Source organism: Camellia sinensis, chromosome 4, assembly GCF_055761805.1.
Source record: "Camellia sinensis isolate YWXY chromosome 4, ASM5576180v1, whole genome shotgun sequence".
NCBI lineage: Eukaryota > Viridiplantae > Streptophyta > Magnoliopsida > Ericales > Theaceae > Camellia > Camellia sinensis.
In genome coordinates, this window is record NC_138964.1 from 56,162,319 (window position 1) to 56,183,959 (window position 21,641).

At 31.1% G+C, this 21,641-nt stretch overlaps 1 protein-coding gene across 2 annotated transcripts; it reads right to left on the minus strand.

Moving 5' to 3' along the window:
• Positions 1–14,830: 14,830 nt before the first annotated feature.
• On the minus strand, positions 14,831–21,330 carry LOC114293375 (bHLH transcription factor RHL1). 2 transcript variants are annotated; one of them, XM_028237432.2, is made up of 8 exons: positions 20,900–21,330; positions 20,389–20,783; positions 20,210–20,311; positions 19,977–20,117; positions 19,820–19,885; positions 17,507–17,572; positions 17,218–17,286; positions 14,831–15,541 (listed from the first exon to the last, which is right to left on the minus strand). In XM_028237432.2, the coding sequence occupies exons 2-8, from the start codon at positions 20,779–20,781 to the stop codon at positions 15,161–15,163; spliced, it is 1,218 nt and encodes a 405-aa protein (XP_028093233.2). In that variant the 5' UTR covers positions 20,782–20,783; positions 20,900–21,330; the 3' UTR covers positions 14,831–15,160. The 2 variants fall into 2 exon arrangements, with proteins under 2 accessions (XP_028093233.2, XP_082781094.1); XM_082924968.1 differs by having other exon boundaries at positions 20,389–20,792; positions 20,900–21,121.
• Positions 21,331–21,641: the final 311 nt, after the last annotated feature.

The window sequence follows — 21,641 nt, forward strand, 5'->3', positions numbered from 1 at the left end:
TGTTTGGCTATGCTATTATGGAGTTTCATTTAACTTGTGGAATGCTAACACATTCAAAAGCATTGGTAGCTTATGGGGTGAGGTAATCCAGTTTGTTGAAGTTAACAATAGAGATTCTTTTGAGTATGGCAAGGTTAGCTTGATAACGAATAGCATGAGGACTATAAATACAGTGATAAGTTTGGAGTACAAAGGAAACATATACCCTGGTAGGATATGTGAAACATTTGATTTTGATGATGATGTAGCACTCAAATGTAGTTCAAGGAAAGATCAAATCTTTGTCATTGGGAAAAAAAGAGTTTGGAGACAAAAAAAATGGTGCTTTCTTCCAATTCAAACAAATCAAATGAGTCATCAAAATCTAGCAATCAGTGTTTGAAGAGTAAAGGTTCGTATGGAGGATTTGAGCTAAACCTAGTGCAAATGAAACCTCTTAAATTTAGGAGTGTGCTTGGCCTACAACAAAAATCTGGGCGTGTTCTTTCATTATTTGGGAGGCCTAAATCCACTGTTGTAGATCTAGGAGTTCTTATTGGAAATAATAAGAGTGTGCAAGTATCCTATGAGCCAAGTTTACTTATCTCTCTTGGGCCAAAAGGAGTAGTGGAAGGGGTTGACGTTGTTAAAAAGCCTCTATTCTAGTAGTGAGTAGCAATTCGGTCAAGATTGAGGAATCTTCTAAGAGGCATGAGAATGGAGGTGATCATAAGGCCTCAAACCCCAACAATGCTAGTCAAAGAAATAAAGAAAGGAAAGAGAAGTTATTGAAAACATCAATGGTACTTCCAAAATTCAAGAGATGGAGTATTGGTTTGAGGTGATTGTTTATTATGAGAGTCCAAATTGAAATGGGATTTGTTTGGTATGAGGTGTAGATGGACTGTCAAGATCGGTGTTTTGGGTGTTGGGGGTGGGTTGTATTTCCTTTATTTTGTTGTTTGTTCAATTGGTTTCTCTTTAGCCTTGGTGTAGTGCTAGTAGATAATTGGCTTGCTTTTCGGTCCCAACCTAGTTGAAATTGTCTGGTTTGCTTTGATGCTTTGGCACTTGCCTCCCTTTATTGATGTTCATTTTTTTTGTTCTGTACATTTGATTTTCATCAATAAAATTTCTTTTGCTGATCAAAAAAAAAAAAAAAAAAAGATTTTCTTTGCCTTGCAAACAAATGACTCAAATATTATAGTCTCATACTTAAATTACTTATATACAAGGATATTTTAGTCTTTTTATTAAATTTTAATGGGTATAACAGTACATTTTAATTTACAAACCATGTAAAAATTATGTGATTATTTCCAAACGTTAGAAAAGTAAATCACATATAACCCAAACCACATGGGATAAGTGAAGTTTGCCCTTGAATATGTATGTTGTCATGATGCTTCTACCTATTTATTTTTATTTTTTTGCGTTCATTTTTTATTTTTATTTTTTATCCTTTTTTTTTTAAATCCTTTGACAATGAGAATATTAATTATGTTTGATGTAACATTTTAATTTATTGATCCGTCTTACATTTAACTGCTCATTTACTGCTCATTAAAACATGTCACATTTTAACTACTCATTAAAATATGTATTATTAATCATAAAACTTGTCACATCAAAATTGTACAATAACATAAAATATAATTTTCTTATTAATTACTTGATCAATGTATTGGGAAAAATATTATTTAAGAATTTGATGTGAAGTCTATCATATAAGATTTTTTATGGGTCCGAACTGTCTCCAGTCCAGATATGAGACAGTTCGGTTCAGTTTAGCCTATTGAGTCAACTTTTGGGCCCTTTTTTGATAATCTGCACTGTTAATATTTTAAGATTTGTTGAGTATATTATTTCTGTAAAATATCACGTCGATCAGATAACGGATACTATGTATTCGGATCACTTTTTTATGAACCGTTGATTTTTTGACCGTTCATTTTTTTCGGGACAAAATTGATCCAAATACATAGTATTCATTTTCTGATCGACATGATTTTTTAAAAGGATAATGTACTCAACAGGCCCTAAAAGGTGAACAGTTTGAATTATTAAAAAATGATCCAAAAGTGTACCCAGTGGACTAGACCAGACCCTTCAATCTAGATGGCGAAGTAGAGGCAAGCCCCAGCCTTTTTTATATTATAAAGAAGGAACACAATTTCAAATGCCTAGCTATAGTAGAAAGAGACATATGAAAGCATTTTAGAAAAATTACACTTTACCTCATTTATTGCCATGTATTACTTTACTTTCTTGAATTAAAAATTATAATACTTAAGCCTTACTATTTTTTATTTTTATTTTTAATTTGGACCTTTATGAAAAAAATCCCTTTCAACTATAGGATAAATCACACTTTACCTCCTTAAACTATCCATTAACATAACTTTACCCCCATCAACTAAAAAATGCTACATTGTGCCCGCTTAAACTATGATTTGTATTAATGTAAGCTTTCTATTAAAGACCATCTTGAAGAGAGGGATGATCTGCATCTTAAATTGAGGTCAATAATTAAGATGTTTAATATAGGGTGTGTTAGACTTAATTCCACATTATCAATCTAAGCCACCCAAGATTGGTTAATATATCATAAGGGCCTCTTTACTCATTGCCAATTGATTTTGAATTGGATGCTTTAATATAATGGTTTTAATTTAGTGTAATTGAGGTAAAAGTTGAGATAATCAGGATATTTGGCTTAATGGTTGTGTAACACCCTTTGTGGTATGATACGAAGAGTTTGACACTCTTTGTGGTAGGTTTATTTCTTCCTCATTATGGGAGCTTAGGTTGTTGATTTAAATATTTCTCATATTTACAATTACTCTCCTATCTATTGACAAAAAATAAAATAAAATAAAATAAAAAGGTAGAAGTTGATTCTTTGTGGTGGGTTTATTTCTCTCCCCCCCCAAAAAAAAGTATGGGAGCTTGGGTTAATGATGTAAATATTTTTTATATTTACAATTATTCTCCTATCTATTAACAAGAAATAAAATACCGTAAAATGGTAGAAGTTGAGATTGATATGTTGTTGAAACAACCCAAGGGGTGTGGCACTTTGATAAGACTTTGGGGTATATGCCCTAAGGTCCCAAGTTTCACTCTCCCTAGAGCTAGCCACCCTAGCGGCAACACATATAGTTGGCAGGATAAATCTTTCAAGCCTAGGCAAATCGTACTTAGTATCAGCAGTATGGGTTCAAATAAATATCTGTATGCGAGTCCGTGACTTATCGCTATATGATTGGGTGGCCCTACTATGTAATAACCACCTTAAGATAATCTCTAGGGTCTCGACTCCTTAGATCTTTTGATATGTAGTTGAAACAATGAATGTGAGGAATTTCACCTTTATTGCAATTTTTTTCTCTATTGATTCATTTAAAAGTTAAAAGAAAATTATTTCATAAGATTAAAAATTTATCTTTTTATTTGACACAAAGCCGTCATATATTGGCTTGGGATAGGCATATCAAGTGGAGCGGCTCGAATAAAAAATGAAAAAGAAAAAGTAAAATTATTCTGCCATGGAGAGCTAATTAGAGTTTAGGCCGTTTGAGAAATTAATCTGTCTTTTAAAATTTTTTATTAATTATGCGTCTAATGAATATCAAAGAACTAAATAAATACAATGCCTTGAAAACAAAGAAATAGCATATAAATTATAAAATATCATTGAATAAATATATAGACACATGATCTTGCTAATCTATTAGATAATTTTTACACTCGCATTTGACTCGTACTAATCCTCCACACTTTATTTATTATTTCGTACTATATTAATCTTATGATTATCATACAATTCTTTTGTCCTAAAGAGTCGAAAGACCAACCACACCACAAAAGTGATAGTGAAGTTTATACAAATAAGTAAATATAAAGTATAAACATACATAAAAGAAGAAAAGACAAAGCACACCTGCCAACCCATTTCCATGGTTCCTTGAGACCGTTTCTCCATTTCTTTATTTCAATTTTATTTCTCTTTCAATGATGAAGTCAATGAGGCATAAAGGTGCCAGCACCTTAAAAAATTTGAAGGGACAGTAAAAAAAAAAAAAACAACTCCTATTGTATTAACAACTTTATTATTAAAAAATACATTCCTAGTTCATTTTTTTTATATTTATAAAAATTTTAAATATTATAAATAAAAGCTGTTTTGGTTTCACTTATTTTTTACTTTTATTTCTAAAATCTTGTAAAAAATTTGCAAAATTTATTAAATTATTGGAATAATAAAAATTTGGTTTACTAATTTAGAAATAACTCTATCCTCCATCTTCATTGCTCATCATCACTTGTATTGACCACCAACCTCCGACTACTGACAATCATTTTCATTTGCTAGCAATCACTTTTAGTCACAACTTTTTGTCGAAAATCACCTCTAGCAGCTAGCAACCATTTCTTACTATTGACAACCACCTTCAACCACTACCTCCGACAACCGACAATCACCCTTTAATCGTTGACAATCACCTTCGGCCCTCCATCCTATATTCGCTTATGTGCTCTTTTATTTCATTTTTGCCAGCCAAAAATAATAAAATAAATAAACATATTTAGTATTTTTTGTATAAAAAACAGTAAAAAGCAAAACCAAAGTGTTTGTTTTAACATCAATGATTTTCTTTTAAGGAAATTGGAGTGTGTACCATATGCCCCAATTATGACGTTTGTGGTTTGTAGTTATGACCTATTATGATATTAATTATGACTTGGTTATGACTTATTGTGGTATTAGTTATGACTCATTGTGATATTAGCTATAGCCTATTGTATTTATTATTTTGATTATGATTAAAAATATCTTTCGTTATACGGTACTTGGGTATGTCTAATTATTATTATTTAGTTATAATTAAAAATGATTTAGTTATAATTAACACCACAAATGTCATAACTTACCTGTGATATAATAACCATTTTCTTGGGATCAGCCAAAATAGCCTATCACAGGCTAAAATAACTAATAAAACAAAATACCCTATCATATTACTCTATCTACTTTTTTATGTATATTTTCGTAAAAAATCAAATAATCAACTAAAATAACCTATTCCTAAACGGGCAGTATTGAATGGATGAAGAGTTTGAAGTCTAGGAAAATGTGAAAATGTATGTTAGCTAGTAAGTAGCGTTTGGTTCAATTATAATAGAGTGAAATAAAATGATCATTTTATTAAAATATTTATTTTTAAAGAAAAAAATTGGTGATAAATTCAATCTAAGCAAGGTATAAGGCATTAGGTTTAGCGACTATGTTTTATTAGTGAGAGGTCCACCATTTATGAAATAATTTGGTGAGAAGTCATTTTATTTGTTTTGAAGGACATTTTATTTTCAATTTTACTTTTTAATTTATATGTTACATTTTTTTTTTATCTATTTTGCTTTTTTTGACTATCTGTTCAAATTTTTTTCTTTATCTGTTCATTTTTTTATTTATCTGCCCAATTTTTTTTATCTATTAAAACAGGTTTGATCTGTTGAAACCAACTATTTATCTGTTGAAATTCAATTCAATCTACCTGTTAAAATTCTCTCTCTTTGTGTGTATTGGAATTCAATTATTGTTTTCAATGAAGAGTTATATCTCTCTCTCTTTCTCTCACTATGTTAGAATTCAATTCTTGTCTTCAATGAAAGGTTTTATCTATGTATAATGTATTTTTCAATTTATTTCATATAGTCATATATATAAAAACACAACCACAAAATCATTTTAATCCTTCTAAGCTTACATTCACTGTGACAAAAATGTTGTGGACAAACAATATATATATTCTTCTCTTGCTTTCATTGTGACAAAAATGTTGTGGACAAACAGTATACATAATAATGATGTTTTCTTTACAACAATGCTTTTGCTCCACTAACACCACCTTCTAACCCTAGCATGCAATGTTAAGGTTTTCGCGAGTCATGGTTGCCTCAAAGACTTGCTTGAGATTTTTTTCAGAGCACTCGAAAAGTCTAAAGATTAAAGAACTGAGGAGAAGAGAGAGAAGAGAGAAAGTTCCCTAGAAGTGGAAGAGAATGCAAGAACTTCGAAGAAGAAGAATGAGATTGAAGAGGCGAAAAGGGCTGTCAAGATCTGCTTGAACAGGTAATTATTCAGTTATCTCGGAGTATAGACTCGTGGTATTTCATAGTATTGTGATTGGTAGAGGTGCTCGTAGTTCGGTTTTGGATTGTTCAGTTTGCAGTTTGGACCCACCTGCATATGTGCGGTTAGGGGAAAATTGACGGGTTGCGATTTGTACAGATAGGGTTCGCAGATGTGCGGGCGGTTAGCGGATTGAACTTTTTTCTTTAAAAATTTATTTTGGGTCTTTTTTTTTCCGTTTTGTAAATATTTATTTTGGACCCTTTTCCTTCCATTTTCTAAAATGCTCAACATTAATAATTAATGAATTAAAACTTATAAAATTAAAAATACGACAAAATCAATTCTTAACACAAGCAAATCATTCAAAATCCTAAACTTTTAAGTAAAATCGTAAACTAACACAAGCACATCTTTCAAAATCCTAAACTAAATCATCAAAATCATTCACTACCCAATAATACAATTAAAGTAAATTATTCAAATCCTAAACATACCTAAAAGTAATTCTCCATTAACTTTTACATTCATCCAAAATACAATAATAAAATAACAATAAATTGTTGTCAAACTTTATCCAATTTACACCCATTAAATAAAATAAAAACATTTGCAAACTCGCAAACTTCATCATGAATCATGTCCAACTTTCAAAAATTTTAATTCCATGCATATGTTTGATGAACCTAGCACAAAAACAAACCGAAAAATCTGTAATTTAATATTCGATCTTCATAATTCCTTTGACAAAAAAAAAAAGTGTAAGAATAAAGTAATGAAAAAATAAACAAATGTGTATATATTGCATTTCAATATAGTAAGAAAATGTGTTGAGTATATAAAAAATTTACCAATGAGCAAATGGACATTAGAGTTCAATTATAGCATCAATATTATAGGTTGAACTTGAAGATGAACTTGACTTCAAAGTACCTAATTAGGAGTCAACAAGAGAAGATCAATAAAACTTACATAATAAAATGAACAACACAAATAAAAATGCAGGTAAACAAGTTCACATATTATCCGAGTCATATTGCTTAAAAATATCTAGGATAAGATGAATGAAATCAACAGTCTAGGTTTTTTTTTTTTTTTTTTTTTTTTTTTTTTTTTTTTTTTAAAAGAAGAGTCTAAGTGCAGGCAGGTTCTTGTGGGTATAGGTAAAACCCGCAACCTGCAACAATGCCATATTTGAAACTGTATCCGCCTACATTATGTCTGCGAAACTGCCCATTTGTATGCAGATTAGTTCAGGTTGGATAGGTTGTGCAGTTTGGATAACCCTATGCTTAGCCCTAGTGATTGATAAAAAAGGTGGGTAGGTGAGGTATTGTGTTGGGTGATTAGGGAATATGATGGGACATATTGAATGATAATTGGTTAAGGAGTATGAACACGTGGTACTTCGGGAACATTTTATAATTTTCCTAGTAAACACGAGGAGGTACATCTGGCGGAGACGAAAGCCAACGACTTTTCTTCTTCTTCTTCTTCTTCTTCTTCTTCTTCTCTCTCTCTCTCTCTCTCTCTCCTACTCACTACTATTGGTTGAAGCGAAGAGACTAGTAGTGTGGAAGGGGAACTAGCGATGACGGAAGCAACGGAGAGAGGGCCACAAGAGTGGTAACGAAATATAGAAAGAGTCGAACTAGCTAACTGCAGTACCAAAATCACTGTCGTCGAACAACGGTTATATTTTCTCAGATTTGATGGAGTCGAGGCAGTGACGGATATCTAAGTTGATCGATATTGGATATGAGTTGATCTACATTGGCGGCGACTCTGACAGTTGTGAAACCGTCTGCGGCAAGAATAGTAGTTGTGATGGTGGTGGAGAGGAGGGTAAGAGGGAATGAAAGAGAAAAGAATGAACGGGGCTTGTCGGGGAAGGTGGAGATGAGGTCGTGAAGGAGAGGGAATGGTTCTGGTAGCGGTGGTTCTGGTAACGATGTTGCGATGATAGAGAGAGCTCTTTTAGAGCAGATTGAAGTTTGAATGTCTTTTCTATATTCACACAATTTAAACAGATAAAATAAAATGGGTAGTTTGGTCTTTTCACAAAAATGTATTTTTATGGACATTCTATTTTCATGCGTGAACCTTTGGCTAAAAGAAGTTTATATTTGGATCTATGACCTGAACACCCTTTTTAAATTTAGTCAATTAAAATTATAATAAATAATATATTATAAATAAAATTATCATTCATCATTATAAAAAAAATAATTGTTCCATAATTTTTTTTTTTAAAATGACCATTTCATTTCGCTCTTTCTCATATTCTAGCCAACAAATAGAGGATAAACGATGAAGAAAACTACTTAATTGCAAAGTAGTTAGGGATATGTAAAGTGTTGTTTTATTTTGTCTCCTTTTGGGGTGGTGTCTGCAATTTATGTTGCTGTGGAGGTGCTTTTTTTTTTTTTTTTTTTTTTTTTTTTTTACTTGATAGTCATAATGGAAATGGTCTCCTTTCACAACTTTATTTTAACTAAAAAATTTTAAAAATAGGTGAAGCACTAATAAATTTTAAATAGTGATCTTATAAATTATTTATTTTTTTTTTATAAATCTAAAGATCTCATTCTAGTATGAATTACATAAAGAGCCAAATATAAATGCGCGTATACTATGTGTTGAGTGATAAATGTGAGTTTTCTTATAATATTGAAATTACTAAACATAACACTTAAAAAAACTACTTAATATACTTTCTTTTTTTTTTTTCAAATGTAATACTCCAATGAATTTTTTTTTTTCAAATGTAACACTCCAATGAACACTACCAAAACGTAATATTCGAATGTAATACACAAAAAAATTTCCTAATATATTTTTCTCAAACGTAACAACATAACATTTTAAAAAAATTCCTTAGTGAATTTTTTAGAATTTTTTTCAAACGTAACATTCCAATGCAACACACTAAAAAACTCTTTAGTGTACTTTTCTCAAATGTAACACTCCAATGTAACACACTAAAAACTCCTTAGTGTATTTTTTTCAAACGTAACAACATAACATTCAAAAAAAACTTTTTATTATATTTTTTCCAAACGTAACACTCCAATTAATGTAACACACTAAACAAATTTCTTAATATATTTTTCTTAAACGTAACAACGTAACATTCTAAAGAAAAAAAAAATGGTGTATTTTTTCCAGATATAATACTCCAATTAATATAACACACAACTCCTTAGTGTACTTTTCTAAATATAGCACTCTAATGTAATACTCCAATGTAATACTAATAACCAGACTAGAAATGTAGATTTCCACGATTGATAACTAACATTTCAACTACCAATCCCCCAAAAGAATCTTCCATGCCTCACTTTTTCATTTCCATCTCAAAAATGAATCAGAAAATTAGAAAAATGAATCATAAAAATATAGGGTAAACTACCAATAAGTCTTAATAGTTAGACTTAATTCCCATAAAGTCCTATTGAAAATAAATCTTGATAAAATTGTCGCTAAAAATATTTCTTTGTGACAATTTTTTACATACGTCGCTAAAAATTGACAATTAGTGGCTTTTTTGTCATAATTTTTATAAATTGTTGTTAAAACTTACCATTAATGACATTTTGTATGACAAATTTTTCTCATAGGACCTATTAGACAGTAAATCCACTTATTAGGACTTACACGTAAGTTTCCTAAAAATGTATTCACTTAAATTGAAATAGCACCAAATCAAATAAATACAATTTTTCAAAACAAAAAGGACTAATTGATTTATAAAAAAATACTTTTAAAACTAAATAGATCAACATTCTCCCTATGGGATTTATGGATATATTTTTCAAAAAAATTTACAAAATTTAAAAATTATTAAGATAATTAAAATTTTAATAAAAAATATTATTCTTATACATTAGTCCTTTATGTTTTTTTTTCTTTTTTATAAAATTATAAAAATATTCTTAAACACATTATTATTATTATTATTATTATTTTGCATCTTATAAAAAGGTAAAAAATTTAAAAATTACTAAAAAAATCAAATGTCAAACGAGTTCATAGATGCATATGATTATTATTATTATTATTATTTCTACTATGCATTTTTTTTTCTTTACGTTAATTAAAAATAATTGTTGGTGGAGAAAAAGAAGAATATCTACTTTTCATTTGGAAAAGACTAATATACTGTAGATAAAAAGTCGTAAAAAAAAAGGTTAAAAAATTTAAAAATTATATAGCACAAAAAATTTAAAGATTCCTTCTTATTTTCTATTTTTACTCATTTTTTCGTTAAAAATATAAGCCATTCCTCAACATTTTACTTTTTTTTTCACATTTTATTTTAATCAAAAAAATTATTTAAAAAATTATTTCTCAAACGAACCTTAATTGTAAATATTATTTGCTCTTTGTATTTAGAAGAAACTGATATATTATATTGGATAATGTTTCAGAGCTCGAATCTTCTCCCCCTAATCCCCCGAATGCCCAAAACGACGTCGTTTTGGGCATTCGGTTTTTTTTTTTTTTTTTTTTTCTTCGTCTTCTTCGTCATGCAGGCTGAAACAAAGGAAGAGGAGAGGGAGAGGGAGAGGGAGAGAGAGAGAGAGAGAGGAGGCAGGTCGTCGCAGCCCTCCGGCGTCGCCTCTGCCCGATCGTCGTAGGCCCGCCTCCGCCGATCGCCGTCGCAGCCTCTGCCTCGCAGCCCCCGCACCTCCTCCGCCTTCTCCTCCAGTCCTGTTGGTCCCCTCCAGTCCTTCCTCCTCCTCCCTTCTTCTTCTTCCTTCTCTGATCTTCCTTCTTCTGCAAAAAAAAAAAAATCAAAAACGGCGTCGTCACAGAATTACGGAGATTCGGGAGGGGAAGCTTTCGAGCTCCCTAGCACGGTCCATATTATATTTTAAGATTTTATTTTCAACAAATTTTCTCAATGTGCTTTTTTAAAGCCATAAAGTTTTAACCTTTGATGTGTCATTGCTTTCTATCATAAGGTCTGTCAAAAATCAATTTAAAATAAAATTGATTTGACAATTCATGTAGCAGTAGGGTGAAGTTTATAAGAAATAAAAAGGAGAGGCTTATTATTCCAAAAAAAACGAAAAAAAAGAAAAAGAGAGAAGCTTCTTTCTAATTCGCAAACAACTTGAAGGGTGCTGTCTATGGTGGGCGTTGTTTTGGATTCATTTCAGTAATTTAAATTACTAATGTATAAAATTTGTTGAGTAAATTATTTTTACAAAAAATTATGTTAATCGGATATCAATAGTCATTTGATCAGTTCATATTTGTGTCAACAAGTATGATTTTAAAAATAAACTATTTATACAAATGTGATGTAATCAAGTGGTTATCGATATTCAATCAATTTAATTTTTTTACAAAAATGATATACTCAAAAAACTTTATGCATTCAACAGTTTAGATCATTGAAATAAGCCTGAAGCAGAGCCCACTGTGCTCAAACAACACATTCGATTTTGATTGTAGATTAGAGAAGTCTCCCCAATAAAAAAATTGGTATGAACCCTGAAACATATTCCGAAAATGAATGCGTAGTGTGGATTATAAATTAGTGGAATATGAATCATGTACAATGATCGTAGACTATTGGTTCTTTTTTCTAGATAATTTTTCTAGATCTTTAGGATTGGTGAGTAGAAATAAAAGGAAGGAAAATATTTGAGACTTCAAAAAATATTCATATAATTTGACTCATAATAATGAGACACACTACAACAAAAAAGACTATTGGCGACTAAAATGGGAATTTTCGTCGCTGAAAGTTATGGAATTGGCGACTAAAATGGAATTAGTCGCCAAAATTGGTCACTTTTGCCGACTAAAAGACTTTAGTCGCCGAATGTAATGGTTTTAGCGACTAAAAGGCAGTTTAGTCGCCAAATATAGGGGTTTTAGCGACAAAAATATTTTTAGTAGCCAAAGGTTAGGGTTTTTGGCGACTAAAACCATTTGGTAGCCAAACGTTAAGGTTTTGGCGACTAAAAACCACTTTGGTCGCTGATTGTACCTGTTTTGGCGACTAAAAACAGTTTCGTCGCTGAAGGTCAAGCTTTTTGGCTACTAAAAAAAAATTAGTAGCTAAAAACAGGTTTATGGCGACTAAAATTCACTTTAGTAGCCAAAGGGGGAGGTTTTTGGCGACCAAAAACAAGTTTAGTCGCCAAAAGGGTAGGTTTTTAGGCGGAATGGTTTTCTTTAGCGACGGAAAATTAATTAGTAGCCCAAAAATAATAGAATTGGCGACTAAATAATTTTTTTAGTCGCCAAAAGTGATCTAAAATTTTTTTAATAAATAATTTATTTTTTACATAAATTATATTTGAATATATATAATTACATTTATATATATAGTTGTGTATTAATACTGATGAAAGTAATATATAAATAATATAAGTTGCAATTATAGTCATGAGATGGCTCAGTGGCATAGTGGGGTGGAGTGTGTGGTTAAGGTTTGGAACGTGGAGGTCCTAGGTTCGAACCGTGGGAGCTCTGAGGCACAAAGGAAAATTTTTTTTTTTTTCAAAAATGCTTTTGGCGACTAAAAAAAAATAGTCGCCAAATGTATAAATAATAAAAAAAATAATTCACTATTAGCGACTAATAGTTTAGTCGCCAAAGGTATAATTTCCAAAAATGGAATTGACTATTGGCGACTAAAACCTTAGTCGCTGAAAACCTGTGTATTGCCGACTAAAAGTTTTTTTTGTCGCCAAAGGTATTGCCGACCGTCTATTTGCGACAAACCCGGCGACTAAAAGATTTTGTCGGGGAAAGTGGAAATTTGACATTTGGCGACTAAAAAGGGACTTTTGGCGACTAAAAATTTAGTCGCCAAAGGTGTATTTTCTTGTAGTGACATGTTATGAGTGAATTTTTGTTTTATTTTGTTTTGTTTTGTTTTGTTTTATTTTGTTTTGTTTTGTTTTTTTTTTTGTGTTAAAATATTATGAGTGAATAGGAAGATCTAAATTGTGAGTCTTCAATAGTTCTCAATAACTTTTATCTTATATGGCTATATTTGATTGCTAGATTATTTTTGATAGGATTAAATATGATGGAATTATTAAAAGGGTTATCAATGATAAGTTATATCATGAAATTAGATGGGATAAAAAATTTCATATATTATAGGATTATGGATTGGATTGTGGGGATAAGTTATACCATGAGATAATAAATGGGATATGATGTGGATTGTCTCCGGTTGAAATTTCAACAATATCAGACAGTTGAGATCTCTGGCCGATAAGAGACATTAAATAGAATATTTTAACTAGTAAGAATCATTAAACGAAATATTCTGACTCGTAAGAGTCTTCAAAAAAATTCAATTGAGCCATATTTTCATAAACTTTTACTGATAAGCATCTTTGGTTTAATGATTCTTACCGGTTAAAGACCTCAACTATCAAGTTCAGTTTTCAACTGGAGACAAGTCAAATCTAATGGGATAAATGATTGGATAGAAAAAATGAGGTATTATATTTGGTTTGAATGAAATAGAATTATATAATTATTTTTAATTGTTGGACGAAGAAAAAAATAATTCAACGAGACATCATTCTTTTAATACCACCCTACACATGGAATAATTTAATCTCTTATTTTTCTTTATTTAATCTTCCATATCAATATTAAAATTGTTTGGAATTTAATACCGTGCCAAACAAATATTAGAATGGACTATTAAGTGAGACTTACGGTTACATTTGTTTCATGGCTTTAGCGACCGGAGTGTGGATTAGGTTGGTTGTGAGTCAAACCCACAACATATTTGGTTGTGAAATGAGGGGATGGAGTGGATGGAGTGATACTCCTATCGGATTACTAAGCCTACTAAATGGGTAGATTAGTTTTGCTGAGAAGAATGTGGGGCTGAGAAAATAGTGAGGTGATTAGAGTGTGACCGGTCATCCGTTTGGATGTTCGGTCGGTCAATTAGAATAATGGTCTTCTTTGTTTTTAAGACTTTTTTTAATATAAAAATATTTTTGTTTTATTTTATATAAAAATAATTTAACAATCTTATCACTAATTATTTCTCACAGTATCATTAAAATAAACATACTATCACTTAATTCTCTCACTAACAACTCTCACATTAATAATCTCTTCACTAACCATTTCTTACTAATCATTTTATTCAATCTAATCAGCCAAACAAATATGACGTGCATGATCCACCTTCAATCCATTCATTCTTATCAAGCAATCAAACACCAAATTATACCGGACTAATAATTCGGTAGGCCTCACATGTTTTCTCTATTTTCAATTCCAGTAACAGAGAAGGAATTAAACATCGCTTATATATCAGCACAACCTCAGGTAATAAATTTAGGCTTTGTTTGGAAAGAACTTATTTAGCTTGATTTTCTGGCAATTTTAGTCTACCTAAAAGAGTTCCGTTTGGAATGAACTTTTAATTTATTTATTTATTTTTTTTGTAATTTTGCGAGAAAAAAATAAAATGATTATAATTTAGATATGATGTTTTATATTATTAATTTCATACCTATTTTGTCTTATAATGGATTAAATTAGTTCTAATCATATTGCCAAACGAGAACTTAATCCAAATCGGGTTACTTTGATACATAGTTGATTATCAAGTCTCACTTGAATACTACTCCTCAAAAAATATTCTAACCATAATAATCAACTTAATCATTTCATAATTGAATCATGACAACTCATCAAGGAAGATATATGCCCTTGTTTAAAACGATCTTATATTAAAGTTTAAAAAAAGAAACAAGAAAAGAAAAAAAAAGAAAAAGAAAAAGTAAAGGGTAAACAATAACATTCCTAAACATAAGAGAGTTCTGTGATGGTAGTGGCGTTAGCATTATGGCGTCGTTACGTTGCTTCCAAAAAGACTAGTGTGAGATTCCAAATTGGATAAATAACCTCCTTTTTTTCCTCTCCTTTTTCTTTTTGATTTTCTCTTATATATATATATATATATATATATATATATATATATATATTCTCTCTTACCAGCAAAACGGAGTCATTCTCAGTAGTTGTGAATCAACGCCGTCATCACGGCTTGGAGATTGAGGCAGCATCTTTAACGGAACCGTCTCCACTGCCGTTACCCATGGTGGCGGATTGAACGGTCAATACGGAGACGCTAGGGGATGTGGGCCCACCGCCCTCAGCGAAAAGTGGGTGGTTAGTGGCGATGGCATTGCGGGAGTGATAAGTAGCGGTGGAGATGGCAGTGGCGAGAGAGATGGGCATGAGGCAGAGGCCTTTGCCTTGTAGGTACTGCATGGCAGACCCCATATCCTCGTCCATCAACTTCGCCACCTGGTGCTCCATGACCGTTAGACTGTCGTTATTGTTCGACGTTGACGCCGTCTGCGTCCCGTTGCCGCTCCTCCCTCCTCCACTTGCTTGTATACAGTCTCCACCACCTCCCTGCAAGATACATAGTTGTGAGAAATGTTATCTATTATTAAAAGGAAATTACATATCAGTGTAGCTCTCTAAAATTAATCACAGATAAGTGAAGTTTTTTTATTAATATTAATAATAAAATTTTCAATGATTCTTTTAGAATTCACTGGAAAGTAGTTTTCCCAATCTTTTATCACTGTATCATCCTCATTTATATATATATATATATATATTTTAACGAGGAAAAAAAAGGATGGTTTGAGGTGTCATCCCGTAGGGTCAGGTCCTGAGATAGCTGGTTGTCAACTTGATTTAACTCAACTCATAAGAACGAACCCATCACTGAGACATCAGCGGAGCTCAACCATACGCCGCAGACGAGCCTAGGAATCGAGCGAAGTACAGAGCGAGGTCGCCGAAGCGAGCCATTGAAATTACCTATCATTTCGCTCCCCAAGAATCGAACCCGAGTCTCTCCTGTGAAGAAGGATGCTTTCTCCACTACGCCACCACTCTCGGTGACCATTTATATAGATATTTGTAATTGATCTTTTAATTCAAAGACAATTATCAAGAAAATCAATAATATCATGTCACCTAGTTAGATAATATAAAACAACTAGAAACCGAACAGCACCTCAAGACAAACCTAACTCGTGTACATACATGTGTATTGTATGCATATATAGAGAGAGAAAAACAAAGGAAAAGGGAAAGAGTGGAAAGGGATTGGAATCTAGAAAAGTGGGGACACGCGTGCTCCTTGTTGTTTTAACGTTATGTGCTGATCAGAGTTTGCAAAAAACTTTGATGACAGAGAGAGACAGAGAGGATTAGGCGGCTGGGTGGGTTGGGTTGTTTGGTTTCTTCAATATTTCTTTTATTTTTATTTTTAATGCTTTTACATTTCTTGTGTTTCTGTTTCTTTTTTTATGGAAAACTTAAGAGGTTACTTACGAGTAAGACATTACCAAGAAAAAGAGAAAAATGTTCGAAAATGGATTTGCTGCTCATCATAGCAACACATATACAGTAATTTCTTAGATTGTGCTTGGTTCATGAATTTGGAGATAGATTTAGAAAATGAAAGAGAAAATGAAAAGATAGGTGAAATGAGAGTAAAATATAACTGTATTTCTCACACATCTTTTCATTTTTCTTTTCTAAATCCATCTCCAAATGCATGAACCAAACACAACTTAAGAAAAGTTCATATGAAATTTGTGTTAGCAATACCATCCTACATTCCACCAAAATAATACAGTGTCACATATGCTCATGAAAATAATGCCATATTCTATGCATTTAAAATATATATATATATATATATATCTGTTAAAATACGTAACATAATTTTTTTTTTATATTTGTAAACTTATTCAATCTCACACCTATTTATTTATTTATAATGAACGACAATAATATATAATTATATTATATAATCAAATGAAACTAAACTTTACATTTCAATTAGATGAGATTTTTTAAAATTTTTTTTTATTATTGTTATTGACCTTGTCATTCTGTTCTGTCAAAAATTAAATCAAATTAAAAGAATCCTACAATAATATGTATATATATATTGTTGAAAATTTTAATTTTGAATAACACAAGTCCATACTATTTTTACATTATTGCACATACTTCATACATAAAAGTGGTTACATGTATATAGATGAGATAAGAATGTAATTTACCTCAGAGGACATATCAGCAACAAGAGGACCAACAGCTGCAGCACCCCCCAATCTGCTCATACTCAGAACCTGAACCCACCCACACACACAGTACCAATGAAATTTTAGAAGCCAAACCTCACCACCATTCAACCACTCAATTTAAAAACAGGTTTTTTCTCATAAAATTCATAACAATTGGAATCCTTGAAAAATATCTATATTAACACAGAATATTTTTCTGTCAGTTGCATATATATATATATATATATATATATATGCATATATGTAGAGAGAGAGAGAGAGATACTTTGACTTGGAGCTGGAGGAATTTAACATAGTCTATGATCTCATCCAGCATTGAAGCCTTGTCTGTCTGTGATTCCAAACCCACCAAACACATGTCAACAAATAATACATAATACATTTAATAATAATAAAAACAGTTTAAATTTAACAATTAATTTAAGAATAAATTCTAGTAGAATCATAATTAATTTAAAAATATTAATTACTTAAATTTAAAATAATTATACATTATTTCCATCATTTAAAAAAAGATAAATTATACATACATCTTCTAAGGTTTGCTTAAAATATAAATTGCTTCTGTGATTTAAAAAATTACAAATACTCATTGTCAGAATTTTTTTTTAATAAAATTAATTAAAAAAAATTAAATTTCTATCTATTTTCTTATACAATGATAAACTTATTTAAACTATTAAGTGAAATAAATTTCTGACATCATTAAAAATTATTAATTGATTTCATAATTTATTAATAAAAAAGATTATTTATTATGAAATTAAAAATTTCAAAGATAAGATATAATTTTTAAAGCCACAAAAGACAAATTGTATATTAAACAAATCTCATAGTTGTAATTTATATTGTTTGGGGTGAACTACAAAAGTACACTTTTTTCTCTATTTTTTTGAGTTCTATCATTTTTTTATTTTTCTGTACATTTTTTCATAAAAAATCAAAAGTAAACTTATTTATATCATTCCAAAAAATAAAGGGTGATGCTACACGCATTAGTTGCTATATTAATTAGTGTACGAACATATCCTATGATATTATCACTTTAAAACTATGGTTACACCCATTATACAAACTATAAAGACTCAAAACCTCTAAAATTATGCCACATTATTTATTAATACATTAATTAATATACCAAGAGCATTCCTAATAGAACCCTTATATCCCCTCCTTACTTATTTTAAAGGGTTTGATGGCCCCTATACACTTCCAACACTCTTAAACACTCCCCTAAAATAGGAATTGCTATATTGCCTCCCTATTGGGTGGAGTCAATGTAAAACTCTTCTTTATATATATACATATATATTGTTTAGGGACTGTAGTACACATTTATGATTTTTAATTTTTTTAATTTTATAATAAAAATTATATGTTAATAAAATAGAGAAAAAATATGCTTGGTTAGAGTTTTTCAAAAATTCATTTCAGAAAATTCTACTTTCTTGTTTTTCGTTTTTTTTTGTTTTTACTGATTTTTTTTAATATTTTAAGCAATTTTTTTTTTTACTTTTTAGACATATCTAACATAAATATACTTAAAAGTTAAAAAATTTGTGAAAGAAACTTTTTAAAAATTCACTAAATACCACAAATACAAAAAAAAAAAATGAGAATTCCGTACATAATTTGTATTTTTATGTATTTATTAATTTTTAAAAATATTTTTTCACAATTTTTTTTTAATTTTTAGATATATCTAAGTAAGGTGCATCTAAAAAAGTAAAAAAAAAATGTTTAAAATTTTAAAAATAATTACAAATATCCCCCTGAGATTTGAGAAATTACAGATACCCCCTAAAGATACTATTTGCATAACAAATTAGGGGGCAAATTGTTATGAAAATATAAATTTCATGAAACAATTTGTTATGAAAATATAAATTTTAGAAATATTTATAATTTCCGAAACCTCAAAAAAATATCTGTAATTTAGCTAAAACTCAAGGAGGCACATATAATTTGCCCTAATAATTATTATTATTATTATAGTGCAACTACAATTATCTGCTTAGCTGAACGCGCACAGAAAGATATACAAATAAATAAATACTCATTTATTCGAGCTGTACATACACGACGGTACACACAAGCCAGTATACTCGCTACCAACCACTGACACGTACCCCAACAACAACAAACCCTCCTACATTTACTGTGATATTCACACGCGCGTACGAGAAAACGACAACGGCTGAACACATTGACAAAAATGTCCCCCAGAAGTTCCATTAATTACATTAAGACTACTACGGTCATATCCGGCGGCGGTTACACAGTTCGCCGTCATGAACAAAGAATTTTAAGTGCTTTATCTACTTTTTATTTTTATTTTATCTCTTTTTTTTCCCCAAAAAAATTAATGAATCTATAATTAAAACAATAAATACTTAGATAATTTTATTTGCACATTACACTTTGTCTAGTATAATGTTCATATATTTACTTTCAAACAAAATATAAATATTCAGATATTAACTATTGAGCAGAATTTTTGTTTGAATAATTAATTTTTGTAAAAATTGATTAAATGAGTATTTGTTTTTAGAAAAAAGAAAAAGAAAAGTGAAATTACCTTATTGCCATTGGGGACGAGTTCCTGAAGAGATTTCATTCTCTCTGCGATTCTCTCTCTCCGTAGCTGCCAACCCACAAACCCAACACACAACAAAACCCATTTCAGAAAACACAAACTTAGAAGACAAAAACAGATGATAAGAAGAAGAGCCTACTCTTTCAGCGATACTGTGAGGGTCAGTGGCCTGACCTCTCCTAGCCCTCACTCTCTGTCTCGGCTGTCCCGCTGCTCCTCCTCCCGCCGCCCCACTAGCCGCCGCTGCCTGGTTAATCACCGGCGACGCGGCTCCGAAGTTCTACACCCAGTAAAACAACCACCCATTGTTAGCTCCTAATCATCATCACATAAATCTATATATATAAATATATATATCACAGTATCACTGACCTGAGGATGGTGGAATTGCTGAGCTTGATTCGAGGTCTGACCAGTACTATGCAGAGATCCAGCGAATCCATTGTACAGAGCTTGAATTGGACCATCACAACCCTGTAATTTTCGCCATTGTTGATCACTATTGCATGTATGGAATCGTAGAATTTCACTGTTTCTCGAAGAGGACTCACCAAATTGGGAGGTTTGAAGGAAGAAAACGGACTGATCTGGTGTTGCTGGAGCTTCGAGGCCAGTGCCTCAGACTGATCATGGTCGAAATGGAACTGATCCTGATCGTCCGATGAGGCCATGTCTAAGGATTTGTGAGAGCCCATCATTGTTGCAGACATGGTGTTCGACGAAATGTCCCAGAGGGATTTTGGGTTTGCTCCGGCGAGGTCGGGCCACGAACACGAGGGTACAGTGGAGAGCATTTGATGGAGGAAATCTTCGTCAGAGGAATTGGGATCCAAGTGTTGAATCTGGGTGTTGACGATCTGACCATTTTGGAGGTCTTGGAGAGACATTTGGGTTTGGTTTAAGATCGAATTCATTGCTTGCATTTCTCTGCTACAAGGCTGCATAACTTCAAAAACTCAAAAAGCAAAAACAATACAAAAAAAGTTAGCCCATATGTATACATATATAGTGTTATTGTAGAGAAAGAAAGTGAAAGGAGGAGAAGATCGTTTCATGGCATACCTGAGTTTTGGTTTGTAGTGAGAGAAATATGAAGAGTCTCTTTCTCTTTTCTTCTTCGACTTTCGTCAATTATAACGACTTATAGAGAGAGAGAGAGAGAGAGAGAGAGGGAGAGAGAGAGAGAGAGAACCAACATCATCAATACATCATATGTCTTTGTTTTCGAATGTTTATAAGAGCTCTCTTTCTCTCTCTTCGAGTGATAAAATATCAAAATGCTTTGATAATAATCTGATTTCAATTGCTAAAAACACTCCCCCTTTTTCTCTCTCTAAAACTAAATTTTCTCTCTCATGAAACGTGGGCCTATGTTATTGGATAATCTGAGTTCAACATAATAGTAACATTCCATTCTCTTCGTTGAGTGGAGCTTGAATGGCAAGTTTTCGTTGTGTCGTGTGAATTTGCCTTGTTTTGTGTTTTGGTGATCGACTTGTCTCTGATTCTTTTTTTGTCTTCAATATTAAATCGGTCCAATCTACGTTTGTGAATTTATTATGGATCATATTTAATTCATTATGATATTGTGTGAATTAAACTGATCCAATGTAAGTTTGTTGATTCATTATGAGATATGTTAACAATTTTGTCAGTTAATTTTTTGCGATTCCATATGTATCGATTCTTGTATTTCACCACAGTAATTTTTTAAGAAAATAGACAACAAAAATATAATTTTAAAAAGAGTAACGTTACGTGTTCATATTTTAGACTTACAAATTCATTTATAATGATGTGGTAA

Coding starts and splice junctions, on each gene's coding strand:
- LOC114293375 (XM_028237432.2), bottom strand. CDS start 20,781: ATGCAGCCTTGTAGCAGAGAAATGCAAGCAATGAATTCGATCTTAAAC. Junction 20,312..20,388: donor CCTTCAAACCTCCCAATTTG/GTGAGTCCTCTT, acceptor CGAAAATTACAG/GGTTGTGATGGTCCAATTCA. Junction 17,573..19,819: donor TCGTCCCCAATGGCAATAAG/GTAATTTCACTT, acceptor TTGGAATCACAG/ACAGACAAGGCTTCAATGCT.